Genomic DNA, 17,717 nt, shown 5'->3' with positions numbered 1-17,717 from the left:
CTCGCCTTAGATCGTGCGAGTGCAGACCGACGGGACGAATCACTTAAAAACCGGGCGGTAATGAAAATAATAAGCGTGTAACGAGCTTCGCGATTGGTTGTCGGGTGCGCGCGACGATAACCACGACGTGGTTCTCGAACCCGGAGCGCTAAGTAAAAAAGATGGCGAAATCCTAAGTTTTGTAAACGGATCGAAAACGAGAAAAATTAGCCGAAAATTCGAACCCGATATTTTTCTTCTCTTTTGGATTTTAAGGCACTTTAAAGCAGGCACTCGAGCCTTATTTTTTCGACGCACGCGCTCTTCGACGTGGAAGGCAAAGAAAATTTGTCGGTGGTCGACGGTAAAATTACGAGTAATTTTAACGTAGTCTACACCTCCTGTTACCTTGTTACTGTGTAAAGAAGTCTATTGCAGCACTTTCGTCCTTCGACTTTTATATACGTGTTTAATGTTTTATATAAAAGTTCGGATGCGAGACGGGAGAGAGAATATGTTACTAAGTGTTTTTTTTTGTTTGCCTTTTATCTAGAATACTTATTTGGATAGTTTGCTGATAACTCTTAACAGCGCTCCATTTTCTTCTCTCAGCCTCTGGTTATCCAGTTTCAGTTGTTCTGTCTCCTGAAAGACAAAAATAGTCGGAAAGTGAAAAAACCTGCACGCTTCCGATCGATATATTAATTTTAATATTCTGTAAGTGCTAGCTTTTGTAATTAATTAAAAATATACCAAGTCTCGTAATGAAATTAAGCTTAAGGATAAAAAAAAAACTGTTTTTGGGCTATTAATAGGCTACCTTTGAAACCGTCTACCGTGACAACTTGTCTCTCAGTTTGACGAATATCGCCGATACAGGCGCTTCTAATTATTATTAATGTTATTGATATCAAAGACGACTTCTCCCCAATGAATACTTATTATATTTAAAACAACTAGCCTAATTCGGCGGACTTTTTCGCCGTTTCGGTGTATTAAGATTTTTAAACGCGAACTTGTGTGAGATTAAACCAAACCATAGAAAGTTCTTGGACTATATTTAGGCTAATAAAGAATTCAACTATTATTATAATTCGCTATTTCGGTGAACCGAAGCGCCGCCTGTCGATAATGTTTAATTATTAATGTTATTGAAAGACGGCGACTGTGTTCTATAAGTGACAAATTGCCTTCTTTCCGTAGCCCAAAAATAGCCCGATAAAAAATCGTTTTTTCTTCGTTTGGTTTAATAGGAAAGGGGTGTAAATATTTCTAAAAAAAATCTAATTTTTGTTTAAAAATATACAATTAAAACTGCTGTTTAATCTAATTATCAAACTACAAAGCAAAAAAATCTAGCATCTAAAACTATTCAAAAATCTCACAGCTTGCATGCCCAAAAAATTTATACATAAAAGTGGATGGTTGAAAAATAATTTCAAAAACAAAATATACACAAAAAAAGGACCAAAATTTTACAAAATTCAATTCGCTATTTTCTGTGTGATAAGAGAATGAGTTAAAATGGAATTATCTGATCCCATTATTTTCTAATTACTTAGAACCACATATTCACCATTTTAGGCGTTCAATACATAATTAAAAAAAAGCTATGGCATACGATTCCCGGCTAAGCCAGAATTTCGAAAATGTTCTCATACCTATTTTGCATAACTGAATAATACTTGAGATAAAGACTTGTTTTCCGTTTTAAGTATCTCATTTTCCACCTTTATTTTGGCAATTTTCTGAAACAGAATCAGACATCACTTATTCTGAAAGTATGAATTTGTGACTTATAGTTTTCTTTTTCTAAGGAAACAAAACAACAACAACAACAACAACTAAAGCCAAGTAGCTAAGCACAGGCAATGGTATTTTGTTAGACAGGAATGCATGCCAAAGCTTTAGTTTGTCTGTTTTTAGGCATACTTCGTTTCTCTTATCTATTGGAAACACTCGGCCACTATGTAATGACAGCCACTACGTATAGAGCACATTTCTCAAGCAATGTTCCAGTACAACAATCGTTCGTTGTGGTGCGTCATTCTAAATACGCCACCACGTAACAACCAAATGCGTCACAACACATGTTAATACATAATGCAGATTCTCCTTTAGCCTCTCAACCATAACTGGAGTGTTTAAATATAGTTAAAAAGCATTTGAATATGGGACTGTCCGCATCAAATGCGCTCTCGTATTCACATATTCCTCGTTACAAACAGCCTCTCTTTAATTTGAGACGTGTAAGGAGATTGAAATTCATGCTTTAAAATATTTTAATGTTGCTATAAGCACGAACAGTATTAATATTGAATTTTTTTTTATAAATATTTATATTTATTTACTAATGGAAGATTATATATCAAAAGCAATATGTAATTTTTGTTCTAATGAATCATCCCACCTTTAATTCCTCTTCTAGTTCCGATATCTTCCTTTCCAAAGATCTTCGTTCCTGTCACGAAAAAAATTAATTTTAGATTTTAAAAAAAAAGCATGTTTAAATGATTAATAGATTTCTATAACAAGAATTAAAAAAATAAGTAAAAATAATTTTAAAAATTACTTTTTTAATAAATATTTTATGACCGATATTTGTCGAGGTGGTATAATACGGCATCCACGATACATATTTGGAAATGACTCACAAATGACTAAATATTATGCAACCTCACGTCATTTGCGCAGCTGTGAATGTCTGTCATTTGGATAAAGCTTTTCTTTTAGATAAAAACAGAAAATGAACTGTTTTTCAAATAATTTTGTGTGTTTGTGGCATTTTCTGTTGACTAGAATTTTGAAAAAAATCCTGTTGTGTGAAATATCTGAAGGTTTCTTTCATTCCAACTTCATTAGTAAAAAAAAAATTTTTTAATTTTATCTAATAAATTTTTTATTTGGTACCTTTTGTGCTGATTTTTTCTTTTATTTTAGAAAGATTTGCAATTTGTGAAATGAAGTTACTTGGATTCTTCGTAATTCAATAAGAATTTTAGAACATTTTTCAACTTAACGATCTAAATATAAGATAAAATATACTCTTAACACTCAAATCATTCAATTTCTAGTAATAATATGTATATGCTGTTAAAAAGAAATATACGTGACTCGCCTACAACATGTTCACGAATTTCAAATTATTGAAGTAATACTACGATGCACCTAAAAAACAAAACAGAGAAGTCACTGGTAGATATACACAATTTAAAGCTTCCTACTCTTGCTTTTCTATGATTTTTATTATACTTTTGTTAAAATGTTAAAATGCGTCACTGAGAACCATACACTCTTCTGATATAACTTAACCTGGGAGTAGATATCTATCTTGGTATTTCCCATCATTCTTGACAGATTTTAAAATCTGTATATTAAATAATTGACACTAATAATAGATTTATAATAACAAAGTAGTTACAGAAAAAATTAAACGTTTGAAAAGTTTCGACTCACCCTTTTTTCTGCGTCACTTAAAGAATTCCTGCTGTTATTCTACATGCAAAAATTCAAAACATGTTTTAGTCAAACAATTAAAAAAATAAATGTAACTAGTGTAAAAAAGCTGTTTACCTGTAGTGCTTTTTGTAACTGCTGTTTTGTATTATCTAATTCTACTTCTACTTTCTTTAATCTATCTTTTAGAGTTTTATTTTCGTCTTTCATTTGGTGATATAACTGTAAATAAATATTTTTAAAAAATTATTGTCACAGTCATAAACATACTTAAATGTAAATATTTATCAAATTATTTTAAACAATTATAAATAATTATTTTCATTAAAAACTCTGTATTATTCTAAGTCATTAAAAGATACACCACAAAATTATATTCACTCTGATTACAATACAAATAATACATGGTCTGTTCAAATTCTGAAACATTTCAATAGCATGCCAATTTGATCTGGCAACAATGCACATTGAGTACCAGTGATCTTTCATAACCTGCCGGGTCATCATCTTATTCTGCCACAATTAGTTTTTGTGCTACATATTTTTGTTTACGTGAATGTAGAGGGTAGTCTGCAATTTGTAAGATGATGGAAATACAGGAACAGCATCAAATTTTGCAGAAAGCATGAGGAAAAAAACATTTATGGAGACCAATGAAACTTTGAAGCAGGTTTATAGCAATAAATATCTTATTAGTACATGGTGTTGCAAGGGGTTTGAGAGATTTCAGGATGGTCGGCAGACAGAAGACAATGACCCATGGGAGGAATGACCAACTTCATCTGACAATGAAAACATTGCATAAGTTCAGGAAGACATGCATTCTAATCATCATTTCACAGTTCAGGATATTGCTGAGTGCATCTCAATATCCAATCATTTCAATCATGCCACAGCATTCTCAAGGAAAAATTGCAGATGCCTTGTGTCACTGCTATACAACTCCTGGCACAAGATCAGAGATACATTTGGATTGGCATTGGTCAGGATCTTTTAGATTGTGCCAACAAAAATGAAACCTTCGTGAAAAGAATCATTACCAGCAACGAAACTTGAGTGTATGAATATGACATGGACACAAAAAGGAAATCATTGTATTTAGTTGGGAAAACATCACCACAGCTGAATAAAATGTAAAAGCTCAGGTCAAAGGTAAAAGTCATGCTGACAGCGTTTTTTGACATCAAAGGCATTGTGCATCTCAAATTCTTACCAGATGGACAAACACTGAATCAGAGCTATTATCTGTAAGTGCTAAGGAGCCTAAGAGAAAGTCTCAGAAAGAAAAGACCTGAACTATGAATCCTGCATCAATGTGTCAGAACATTCATATCTTCTGATTCACAACTTCTTACATAAAACAGGAAAACTAGCACTTTCCCATCCACCCTATTCACCTAACCTCATTCCTGCAGACTTTTTCCTATTCCCTATGCTGAAATCCAGTGTGAAAGAACATAGATTTCATATAATTGAAGACATCAAGAAAAATTCACAGGGACACCTATGAGAAATTCTAAAAAATGCTTACCAGACGTGCTTCCAGAAATGGCAGCACCACTGGAAGCAGTGTATTGATAAATGAGAGTACAGTAATACCTCGACTTACGCGAACCCGGAGTTACGCAATTTTCAAATCTCGTCGATTTGTCTTCTGTTTGAGTGCCACGCAACTCTTGATTACTCACTCCCCTCATACTATTGTTCAGCTTACATGTTCGGATGTGTCGCGCGGAATCGACACATAGCTACAATTTATTTTGTGTTATTTATTTCTGTGTTTGTTATATCTACAGAGACTTGAGAGACTCTATATGCTGATTTCTTGTAACCGTGAACGAATCAGATGAGATAAGGTTAACGAGAACATTTATTAGCTTACATACATCCCACTTGGATTTTACACAAATTGCGAAATTATACCCCGACTTACGCGAATTCGACTTACACGGTCATCGCTCGGTCCCACCTATCGCGTAAGTTTGGGGTATTACTGTACTTTGAAGTAAAACAACAGGATGTCCAAAAAATGAAGAAAAAATAAGTTCCGGAACTTTTTGAACAGATCACGTATAATCACATCTGACAATCACATCAGAAGAAAAGCCATGCAAAATACTAGTTTTAATTATTTAGTACAAGAAAGTCTTACCTTTTTATAGTCTTTTTCTATCTCTTTCCTATCGCTGTCTCTTTTCAAACCGACATTGCCAGTCCAGCCAATGCACTCACTGCTCTCTGAAGAGGAAGACATGATGTCTTTCCTCTTCTCTGCCTGCAATGAAAATTTAGTAATTGAAACTATTAATTTTAGAATAACATGCAACTTAAACTTAGAAAGATGTTTGGCCGAACGAGGCTAATGAAGCAATGATCCACTTTGCCTATTTAATCAATTATATCTTTTGAGATGTAATTGATAATGATTAAGTCTCACCTACAATAATTAAATGATTTTAATTTATAAATATTTATCACTTCCTTTTTACTTCATTTTTAAATTAAAATATACCACATCATTAAAGTACCAGGTAATTATAATTAAAGTGCTCCAATTCAATGTTGTCTAGAAAGATAAATAACAATTCAAATCCAATCAAATCCAGTACAGCTCTGCTGGGCAAATTTTAGTCATTTTGAGGTTATTGGGAACAAGAAATTCTTAAGAAAGTTGGTAAAAAGGTTAAATTGAGAAGACATTTTCATTTAAGTTTAATCTATTCATAAAATAATGATAATATACAATTTTCAGACTTCTATTAATGTATGACAGGAGTGAAGATATACATGCATTAGATAAAAACAAATAAAACTGATTGTATTGTATTTACCATTTGTTTTATTTAATACTAAAAAACTTAAATGTTAACATCTTTACATTATATATATGTAATGAATTACACATAACAACAGCTAGTACTTGCCAGAGACCACCACCAAATCCTGGCACTAAAGGTCACATGGCTGCTGCTGCTGTCCTGCCTCACCACGTGCAGAGGCCCACAGGTCATTTTGAAATCATTGTCCAATAGGATCCCTAAAAAAAATGAAAATTTGGCCTCTCCCATTTTTATTGAATAATAACTCTGTTCCATTTGACCATTAGCTTCATATATGTAAATAAAAGACATTTACAAATACACCATGTACAAAAAAAAAAAAAAAAAATTAAAATAGGAATGGCAGCACCAGAAACAAAATTTTCAAAGTCAGTAGGAAGGTGAAACTTCTTAGTCTTATTATAAAATATTTAATATGTCTTGCATCATAGAAATCAACTGGATAAATTTTAATAAACAAACAGTTGAAAATCTATAAGATGTTACATATCTAATTGAGTGCCTTAAAATATGTAACTGTCCCACAATTTTCACAAATTGTGTATTTTTAATAAATTTTTTGTAACCAGACGGAAGTTTTTGTCTTATTCACTAATATTACAGAAATGAATCTCTCTAAAGATTGGTTCTATGATTCAAAAAGCAAGGAAAAAGAGGACTAACCTTTAATTCTGGTTCTTCTTGACTGCTCTCAGACTTTTCTTCCTTGGATTCTGTCGTATTGGCACTTTCCTGATTTTCCTATAAAGTTAAATCATTGTTGGTTATTAAGGAACTTCAATAATTCTTTACTACAAATTATAAAGCCAACAAACTCAATCCCTAAATGGCTTTAATAATTTATTACTTTTCTAAATGAGGCTCTCTAAAACATTATATAATTAAAATATCATAATTATATTTCAGTTTAGTTAGAATATTTTAAATTTTGGTAATTTTATAAGTTTAAAATTATAAGATAAAATAAATCAAATATAGTTCAGAACTGTAGGATTCTAAATTATTTTTAATTAATATCATAAAATAAACAAAATAATTATCGAATAAAAATCTTATTCGACAGACGATTATTAATTATTTCCAATACAATTATTTGCAATTAAAATATTTTAATTAATTTAATTAATTGGAAAATAGCAATAAAGAGATAAAATCATTTAATTAGGTTCCAATTAATTGCCTATTTAACTAATTTCTACATCGCTATGCTTTATTACTCTATTTATTATTTAATTATTAACCGTGTGAATTTTAAAGTTTCAAATATTTGTAATTTATATCAATTTTACAAAAGAATTAAAAAACTAAATGATATTTAAATCACATTAACATACATTTACAAGAGAATGCTGGAGGAAAGGTATTAAATTTTATTACACTTAACATTGTTTGTCAATTTATTTTAATTATTTCCATTTAAATATTATTTAAATTCTACCAAAAACAAAATAGAAAAAAGCAAACAATCCGCTCTTTTTCGTAGCAAAAATAACTAAATAGACAATAAACTAAAACACTTTTTTTCAAAATAACAATAGATAATTGTTGCGCAAAACAAGACAGTACAGAATTGACGTTTAGAACTCTTGGCTAATGTCAAACTAACAAAATACTATTAATAGCCAACTGGCAGGGTCGGATGCTAAACAATGTACACTGAGAGTTAATTTGCACAATTAATGCAACCTTAACTATCACATATAATCCAAAATATATATTTAAGCATCAATATACTTTGCTAGAATTGATATTTGAATAAATATGTTCAGTCTCAGTCTACATCTACAATTATCCTTACAGATGAAGTCCTACAGCAACCACATTTCAGGAGATTTACAAGAAAAAATTTTCATAATATACCACTACATTAGCAGAAGTCTTTGAGTATTTACCAAAATAACTTGGTTCCAAAGCTTCTTATAAATATTTCATTTAGAAAATGCATCGATAAAGTTACCTAATCATTTCTGACTTTATTATGGCACCTTACAAAAGTAAATCTATATAAATATTCAAAGCTATCTTGTATAATTCAGCTAGATGCTATATGCCAGTGGAAAAAAATATTATAATTATAAAAATATTATGAAAGTTTGATGCCATTATTAATTGAACAAAATTGAACAAACTGTGTATTATTAAAATAGTCTACTTATCTATTAATATCTGTATAAATAGATTGATATTTATTACAGAATCTCCATGTTATAATTCATAAAAAAATATTGTTTTTTATGTTTGTTAATACGTATGTCTCCATTTATTGTCGGCATACGAATTGCTATGCAAAAGACAGACGTAATAATCACCTACAAAATTATACATTGTAAATAAATTTATCTCAATTTACTAAATGCTTCTTGTAACAATTTAGTAAATTAAAAATAATAGTTTTACATTAAACTTGACACTTCTAATATAGTAGACCAAACTGGCTGAATAGCTGAGGCAATTAAGGTGTTGGCCTTTCATTCCAGGGAAACAAAAACAAGTATTCACAGATATATTGGGTCCTGTCTCTCATCACCTGGCGACTCCATCATGGATCTGATCTTGCCAAAGACAGGTACGTTTAAAAGACCCTCTTAGTATGTCACAAAGCATAAGAGTAAAACAGAAAATAGTAGATCCTGACTTACAACACACTTCATAATTTGTATAAATTTTCTGTTATAAATATATGTTATGCCATAGTTTGTAATAATGGAGCCATTGGAAATATAAACAAGACATCCCTCTCAAGAAATGGCATCTTAAAAATTCAGAAAAGAGGTTGAGTGAGGAACAAAAGAATAAACGGCAAGGACAACAAACTGGGCAGATAAGTCAGTAGAATTTAATTAAAACAAAACTGACCTCAAGTCTCAACAGGAGAATAGTAAATAAACCTACTCCACATTCTGCTGGTCATCTTGGCATAGAATTATAAATTTAAACTGCATTTCTACAAATAGAACTTCATTATGTGACACTAAACTTGCAGTAAATGTCAATCAGCTGTTATAAATCAAAGATTTATAATGACTGATTGACATTTTCTAGGAATTGATTAAATTCATAAAAGAGAAGATAATATGCTATTTAATCAGAGAAAAAATATTTTTGCTCACTATCATTTATGTTAGATTTCTAAATTAGAAAAAGTATTTTGGCATGCATCTAAAGTGATTTTTACAAGACAAGAAATGGACAATGGGCACAGACAATCTGCATTTCATTTGTGACTCGATTTAATTGGTCTAAGGACCACATAATTTTGACAAATAGCTTCTATCTAGTTTGGTGTATCACTGAAATTATAAACAGAAAATTTTTGAAACAACAATTTTCTTATAATCAAAATTAATATTTTATATAAGAATGAGTATTATAAAAAAGAGACATTACGAAGTCAATTTGATGATTTTTCTCACAAATCAGATAAAAACTCACTCATAAGTCTGTTCTCATTTCTATTATTATTTTCTTGTGTGAATAAAAATCTCAGCAATTGATACGAACAATTTTGCATGATGATAGTGCCTTCTGCTACTGGCTCGACGGCATTATTTTAACAATTTCTTAATATCCGTATTAATTTATTTCATAATATTCCTTTCTGTGCTAAAAGTCTATCCTACTAGTTAGAGATCTCTAACTTTGTAACTCATCTATCAAAAGATTAATTTTATCTGTACAAAACTCCTCTCTTCTACGGTCCACCTCAAATAAGACAACGTCTTCTATAAAGAAAATCATGTCTCACCATCAATCCAACTTAAATTTTTTAGAGATGCATCAACAATTAATTTGATAATTTCTACACCTAACACACTCCCAAGAGTTTTTGTTCCAAAATTTACAATACAGTGTGGCAACTACCCAAAATTAAATTTGACTTATCTGTAAAATCAAATTTATATTTTTAAATACAATGTTAGAAAACATAAGTTCTCAATTTACAGATTTGTAATAAAAAACTTTTAGTTCCTTTTATTTAAAAACAACAACAAAATTGGATCTAGGGCAAGCTGGATTCTCTGCAGACATTCTACGATTGCAAACATAAATAATTTAGTTATTACTTAATCACATATATTATATATTTATAAAATAATTCAAAGAATCTACAGATTCTCATTTATGTTTGAGGAAAGACTTTGCAATATTATATATCTAAATTAAGAATTTTTTTGAAAGTTTCAATAAACTGAGTAACTGGTTAATGTCAGGCTTATATTAAAGATTTATTATATCTGACAAAAAATATCAAATCACATTATTAAAAAAATGTGATGGTATTATTACAAAATTTTATTTAAATTAAAAAAAATAAGACTAATAATAAATTTGTGTATCAATTAGAAGTAAAATCACAGTATTTTAGAATTGCCTTTAGGAGTATTTATCAGATTTAATTTCTTTAAAATTAGAAAATGTCCCAAAAGATCCCAGGACAAAAGATTCCCTCCCCACATCAACAAAAAATCCCAAACAAACAATATAGCATTTAAGCCATAAAGAAAAAAATTTACAGATTAATTTTAAAAAGTGTCGAATTTGTCTTTAATTTTTATTTGCTTTCTTCCTATACAATTATAGACCCAGTATAATAACTAGTTTAGTCTAGCAAGAGCACCTCATTAACATTTTTGCAATGACAGTAAAACTGTACTCAATTGCAGTTTTATCTACAACAGATGCTGATCTCAAAACGGATTAGCAGCTACTCTAAATAAGATTCCAATAAGAAATTTATTCTGTTTACCAGAACTGAATGCATTAATAAGATTAAGTTTTAATTTTGAATCCTTCAATAACAAATTCCAATTTTCAATGTTAGTATCATTGTCACAAAGCAATTTTAAACGAACATTTGTAGCATTCTTATTATTGAGAGAGATCACACATTGTATTTAGAATTCTGTTTATAAATTATCATTTCACTTATTAATTAATTACTAATTTTTAAGTAACATTGATTATACAAAGTAATAATAATTAAAAAACAATCATCACAGTCAGATTTGAAAATGGATCTTTGTATAAAATGAAAATGCTTGAACTTTCAGACTGGTGGACCAAATTGCACGGCCACAAATATTTTATACAGTTCACACAGAAATACATCCAAATTCTGCATATTGTTTATAGTGATGAGTCAAATATGTCACGGGCCAGATTGGCATGCATGTGACAATTTGTCGAACAAGCCAAATTTGGTCTGTGGTACAAGTTAACTGTTCTATATTAGGGAGCAGAAACTGTAGCCCCCAGGACTGAGTGAACTGCCAAAGTACAGAGTGCATTAAATAAAATTGCCAGGACAAGTAGCCTACAATAAAAGGTTGACTCCACTGTGGAATTGTTATTACCTCAAACAGCGTGTGAAGGGACAGAATGAAATTGACTCATAGTATATTTTGTATGTATAGTCTTAAGAAATATATATTTTACAGAGTGCAGTTATTTTTGAGTTATGGTTTTTCTGAAACATCCAAATCTAGGCTTCAACAATGAATCATCATCCAAAGCTGAACCACAAAAATAATTGTCAATGCAGATTTATACCTGGAATGCATCGTTCAGACATTTCTATGGCATCTAGTGTCCAGATGTTTCTGCCATTGTTGATGAGTTTGTGAGTTATTGTTTCGTTGTCATTTTGTTGTATACATATCTACAGTTTCTGAGGACAATTTCAAGCTGAAATTGTGTGAATCTCTCTAGTACTAAAGCAGTTGACATTCATTCCAGTTGAGCACAAGTTAATACAGAAGTGAAGGGCTACACTATTGAAAGATATGAATCTTTCAATAGCAAGTAAAGGGCTATACTATTGAAAGATATGAATCTTTCAATAGTGTAGCCCTTTACTTGCTTGATCATTGAAGGAATTGAAAAACAAAGGAAAGTGTTTAGTGAGTGAAGCCTATTCTCAGCAAATCAAAAAAACAAGTTACTCGTCAACATGCAAAGTGAGCTGGACAAGGGTTACAAGTCTGTCCTCTGCTACCAGGACTACCTTATAAAATTTGTTTCCTGCAAAACTAAAAGAAATGGAATTAAATGGACATTAAAAACAAGATGAGCAATGCAAGTTGCTTACAATCTTCTTGATATCTTCTGCACTAAAGATACTCCATGCATACTGCATAATAGTGACAATGAACAAGAGTTTGCCATGCAAGTCACAAACAAGCTAACTTCTACTGTATGTTTGGCTCTAAAACAGTACATGGAAAACCTTGACATATGCACTCAGTTGTAAATGTCTGTTTTCTTACTCAAAACAGCAAGCAAACAGACATTTACAACATCCTTATAAAATGGATGGTTATTGAGAAGACATCATCCTGGTACCAAAATACAGTCTTTTGTTTAGATGAAAAAAACAGATCTTTTCACAGAATCCCTTTGGCACACCTAGACAAAATAGTCTCGAGGATTCTGCCTCTTCACTCAAGGTAAAGACCTCTTTTTTGGCAATGGCTGATTTTTGGGCTTTGCTCCTAACACACATACTAACAAACTAGAAAAACAAAAAGATATGCATATATTTTTCTACAGTGAAATGTGTTTCTTTTAATGAAAGAAACATATGTTATCGGCTGCTATCCAAAGCAATTGTAATCAACTGTTTTTAATCTATCATAACAATATCACCCAACATCAAATGTTTATAAATAATCATGGCCGAGTAGTTAAGGTGGCAGCCTGCCACTCTGGGGACCCAGGTTCAAATCTGGACAAGTTGAAAACTCCAGGAATTTTTCGGGGCAGTCCATCCCTTGCAATCTGATCGTACCATTACAAGCCTGGCCAAACCCACAACAGACCTGCTAAGAAGGCCCTCTTTGTCTCCACAGGAGAGAAAGGGAAAAATATTTCTATTTCAAAAAAAAAATACATGTCTACTTATCTATCTGATTACTATTTATATACAGTATATATTTGTGAATTCTGTTGTATTATCCAATATTATCCCCAAGATTTTCATAACTGAAATTTTAGCCTTAGCAATAAGACATAAAAAAATCCGAGTTTAGATACAACCAGTAAAACTTATGACTTTCAATTCAAATTATGAGTAATGAAATTTCCACAGATGACAAATCTCTCTAAATCATTTTAGTAAACATCAAAATAATTTATCATAATTATTTAGTCTGATATTAAACTTGTATGCATACATATTTTATATTATATATTTAATTGCACGATGCTTAATATTTGTAAAGTAACAAAATTAGCATTATAAATGACATTCCAACAAATGCTGTAATCCAACTGTCCGAAAACTATTGACGAAAGCATTTATTCTACATATAAACGGACAAATTTACCTCTTGTGGCATCTGATTTACACCCGTAGATCGACGTTTTGGTCTCCTTCGTCTCTGTATGACGGCTTGTGTTCCCTGAGCATTACGATTATCTCCGTCTTTTTCGCTATCTATTTCGTGTTCTATAAAATTTGGTAATAAAACAATGCATTGGATTAGGTCATTCAGTTATTATATTTATCAAATTTTTAATAATAAATTATATATCTCAACATCTACAGATCTATTATTAATGTAAATTTAAATCGTGCCAGTGACATTTATTATACTGAATAATATTAACTGGCTACCTGTCTTAGCATCTTCAGTTTTCGAAGACCTTGAGCGTAATTTCGTAGAAATAATATCACTACTATCGCTTTGCTGAGTCAAATACTTAGAAACATTACTTTTGTCGGTATTAGATGAATAGAGTGGCAGATCTTGCAAAAGATGAGTTGTAGATTGTTCCGTCTAAAATAAGTTATATAGAAACTTTACAAAAATATATATATATATTTTTTTTTGCTTTTTACTCAAACATTTTTAGAAACAAAACATACTTTCAGATCTTCTTTATCATCAAGCGATATCCTTTTCTCCGCTTTGGTAATTGATTTAGTTAATGAAGTATTGATCGCAGAAGCTTTGGTATTTAAGCTGTTGTTCTCGGCATCCAATCCCCGCTTTTCTTTGTTTTTCTGTTCCTTATTTTCGTCAGCTTCCTGCTGTTTCTTAAGTAACTGTTGCTCCGCCAATTTAATATCTTCTAATGTTACACCCTAAAACAATCATCTGTTAAAATATTTCTTTTTATTAAAAACATAATTCACTCTTCAGAATGTCGTTCGTTACCTGTGTCGAGCGTCGCGTCTCTCTGACTCTCTTTGCATGAGCCTTTCTTTGAGTTTCGGATTCTTCGTCCCGAACAGGCGGAACAAAAGACCTTTCGAAAAATACACAACCAATTATGACAACAAACAAAAGATTTGTAATAATCACATCACAAGTGTTAAATACTACCTCCTTGTTTGAGATGACGACGACGGTGCTTGTGCAGTAATGCTTGGCAGAGATTCTGGAGACAAAGAATCAAATTTGACACATGGCACATCACTAGGAACTTTTGGCTGACTTTCTCCTTCACTTTTCCTATTCCTAAATTGAATATTTTTTTTTTTAATTCACTTCATAGAGTTCTTTCATTACAAAAGACAGAAATAAACAAACACTTACTTGTTCTTGTTAATTTCTTCAATTTGTGGTTTTAAGTTAATCTAAAAACAATTTTATTTCATAATATAAGTAAATGTAAAAATCTTCAAAACCAAAAGACAATGTGGCTAATATTTCTCACTTGATCCGAAGAATCTTGTTTCACTTTTCGCAGTATTATGGTTTCCTCTTCATCCTTCAACAACAATGGAACTTTTGCAGCCGAAATGGCATCGCTTTCTCCGGAACTTCTGGATACATCTCTCTTTCTTACGTTTGCCTGCTTTGTTATGTCAAGTAATTCTGGTTCCGCCACAACTTTCGACTGAATAAATTATTCAATTTAATAAAATCTCAACAAGTATTTAATATTTTTATTGTTAAAGTTTTATTTTTAGACGTCTTTAAACCTCTTACCTGTATGCTTTCATCCTTTTGTACTTTTTCTAAATTGGTCGACACAGAAGAAATTATTTCCTTTTCATTTTCCGCATTATTGGCTTTATTTCGAATTGCTGACAAATAAAAATAATTATCAATAAAAATCTGTAAAAGTAGAACATTTTACTTTCAATTAATTTGATACATACCGATTTCACTCTCTTCTTTTTTCATTTCTTCAGCAGATTCTAATTCAACTTCGATTCCGGGAGACTGTTTTCTGTCTAATTTAAAAAAAATATTTATAGTTTAAGAATCAAATACTTTGAAATTTCAACATATTTTATTTTAAATTTTAATTATCCTACTCTAAAATCATTAATTATTAAAAATACTAATACTAAGATACTAAAATGGTAGGAAAAGGCAGTTTCTACCATTATTCTATCATTTCAACTTGTATTAACAGCTTTATCCTTAATTAATAACATTTGCTTTATTAAGTAAAAAATTAAAAATGAATCATAAGAAAGTATGCAGATTAGAGTAAATAAATGAATCATCATAAAATAAAGCAGTTTTTCATTAGTGTGTTGTCACCGAACTCAAATTTATTAACCGATAGATGAGCCCATGTCTCTATTCTTCTAATAAAACAGGTATGTAAAAACTAAACCAGCACACACAAATTAAGATAATTACTAGACTAAGTCAATTAGAAGTTTATAAATAGCATAATACATATAATAATTATTAGTTAAGAAATAACGTAACCAAATTCTAATTTATTATAAGAGCTTAGAGTCAAGATTCAACAAATAACACGTAAAAGTATTTTCTATTGGCAGATTGTTTGAATCTGCTACTAATGAAACTGCTGCAGTTTATCTATTTTTCCTTATATAGATACATTTGTGTAATTAAAATTAAGTATGTATGAGAAGTCCAACTGCACAGAAACATTTAGAAAATGTTTCCCGCAGTCTCTTAGTTCTGAGACTGTAAAAACACATATACAGTAATCAAAATATAACACTGTAATTGTATTTAAGTAAACAAATAAATAATCTTAAGATTGATGACTCTTGGATTTGAAAACAAAATAATAATCTGTTAATTTAATTGCATATAAAAAGTATTTTAAAATTAGCAAGATGTTAATTTTCACACAGACTGTATTAATATTCTTCTTCTTTTGTCTATATTCTATCGACTAATCATATTTTGGTTACTAGTTTATTGACACATTTATACTATTAGTACAGTACAGCACAAATGTGTCAATAAACTAATAACCAAAGTGCAATTAGTCTGTTTTTATTGGTCTTGTAACCAGAATAGTATAGTATAAAGATTAAATATATTTACAATAACAAAAGTGGTTTAACAGCATTTTCATTAAAAACATTTAACTTGATTTTTTTAAAATCAATTTAAAATTACAAAACTTTTAATTTTAAAAATTTCAAATAGCCTAAATATAGTTTTGATCATTTTATGTTCTAGTAATACATTAGAGTGGCTTTGTTTTGGATTTCATTTTTCTATCGTGTGGAAACAAACTCAGAAATAATTTGGTCAGCTTTTCAGCTCCGCACAAATTACGATGTTGTCCCCTTTTCTATTTCTACAAAAGATTTCTTAAAATATGTTTGGAATATACTTTTTTTAATGCTGATTCACCAAATATAAATACGACAATATGATATTTGTCTAATTATGAACTTTTGTAGTCGTCAAAGATACGACAGACTAATCAAGGGAAGCAACAATCAAATGATGTCACTTGTCCATTATATCCAAAAATGTTACAGTTAATTACAAAACAAACTTATACAAGTTACAATAAGCTATAAGCGGGATGTAATGTTCCAATCTCAAATACGCATTTCCACTCCAACTGCCTGATTTAAACAAATGGTTTTGTTTGTCATTTGACCTTCAATTATAAGCAGAGCTTTGGAGTGGAGCCGGAGCATGGAGCAGGTGGAGCAACAGATTTTTATTCAGAGCAGGAGTGGAGCCAGAGCATAGAAATTTGTAGTGCTCCACTGCTCCGATATACATATTTATTTAATATTTGAGATGGTGAGAATGGAAGTGGCTTAAGTTGTAATATTACAAATGTTAAGTCAGGGATGCACAACCTTTTCTGAAGAAGGGCCAAATTAGGATTAAGTTTACTGACTGGGGGCCGGATCTCCAAGTGATTAATGCGATGGCTGAGATTGGATGCTGGCAGCAATCTTCTTGACGTCTGGCGTAATGGCAGATGTTGAAACAACCAGCAGATTTTCCAAATTCTCGTTGGTTAATCTGTTCCGTGTTTTGCACTTGTTTAAATTCATAAGCGAAAACGCTTGTTCGCATACATAGGTACTGCCAAACATGCTTGCACAAAATCGAGCATTGTCTTTCAGTTTTGGAAATGATGTATCTGGCAGTTCTTTGTAGAATGTGAGGAGATTAGAATTTTTGAACTGTGATTTCAATTCATCACTGCACTGGATGTCTATCAACTCAAGTTGGACATCTGGAGGGG

At 30.8% G+C, this 17,717-nt stretch overlaps 1 protein-coding gene across 1 annotated transcript in view; it reads right to left on the bottom strand.

Annotated features, from left to right (window-relative positions):
* Nucleotides 1-444: 444 nt before the first annotated feature.
* Nucleotides 445-17,717, bottom strand: part of LOC111639773 (protein phosphatase 1 regulatory subunit 12A-like) — a gene marked incomplete at its 5' end in the record, with an annotated part of 30,383 nt that continues 13,110 nt past the window's right edge. Inside the window, 15 exons of the mRNA XM_023385711.1 lie at nucleotides 445-624; nucleotides 2,390-2,440; nucleotides 3,436-3,474; nucleotides 3,553-3,657; nucleotides 5,588-5,710; nucleotides 6,939-7,016; nucleotides 13,601-13,722; nucleotides 13,891-14,053; nucleotides 14,143-14,361; nucleotides 14,435-14,525; nucleotides 14,603-14,737; nucleotides 14,816-14,856; nucleotides 14,937-15,119; nucleotides 15,212-15,309; nucleotides 15,385-15,459. Coding sequence (XP_023241479.1) covers nucleotides 538-624; nucleotides 2,390-2,440; nucleotides 3,436-3,474; nucleotides 3,553-3,657; nucleotides 5,588-5,710; nucleotides 6,939-7,016; nucleotides 13,601-13,722; nucleotides 13,891-14,053; nucleotides 14,143-14,361; nucleotides 14,435-14,525; nucleotides 14,603-14,737; nucleotides 14,816-14,856; nucleotides 14,937-15,119; nucleotides 15,212-15,309; nucleotides 15,385-15,459 — 1,610 coding nt within the window. The remainder of the gene's footprint in view (nucleotides 625-2,389; nucleotides 2,441-3,435; nucleotides 3,475-3,552; nucleotides 3,658-5,587; nucleotides 5,711-6,938; nucleotides 7,017-13,600; nucleotides 13,723-13,890; nucleotides 14,054-14,142; nucleotides 14,362-14,434; nucleotides 14,526-14,602; nucleotides 14,738-14,815; nucleotides 14,857-14,936; nucleotides 15,120-15,211; nucleotides 15,310-15,384; nucleotides 15,460-17,717) is intronic.

Source organism: Centruroides sculpturatus, unplaced genomic scaffold, assembly GCF_000671375.1.
Source record: "Centruroides sculpturatus isolate CEXI.00-Female unplaced genomic scaffold, Cexi_2.0 scaffold1259, whole genome shotgun sequence".
NCBI classification, from domain to species: Eukaryota; Metazoa; Arthropoda; class Arachnida; order Scorpiones; family Buthidae; genus Centruroides; species Centruroides sculpturatus.
This window is presented reverse-complemented; position numbering and strand designations above follow the sequence as displayed.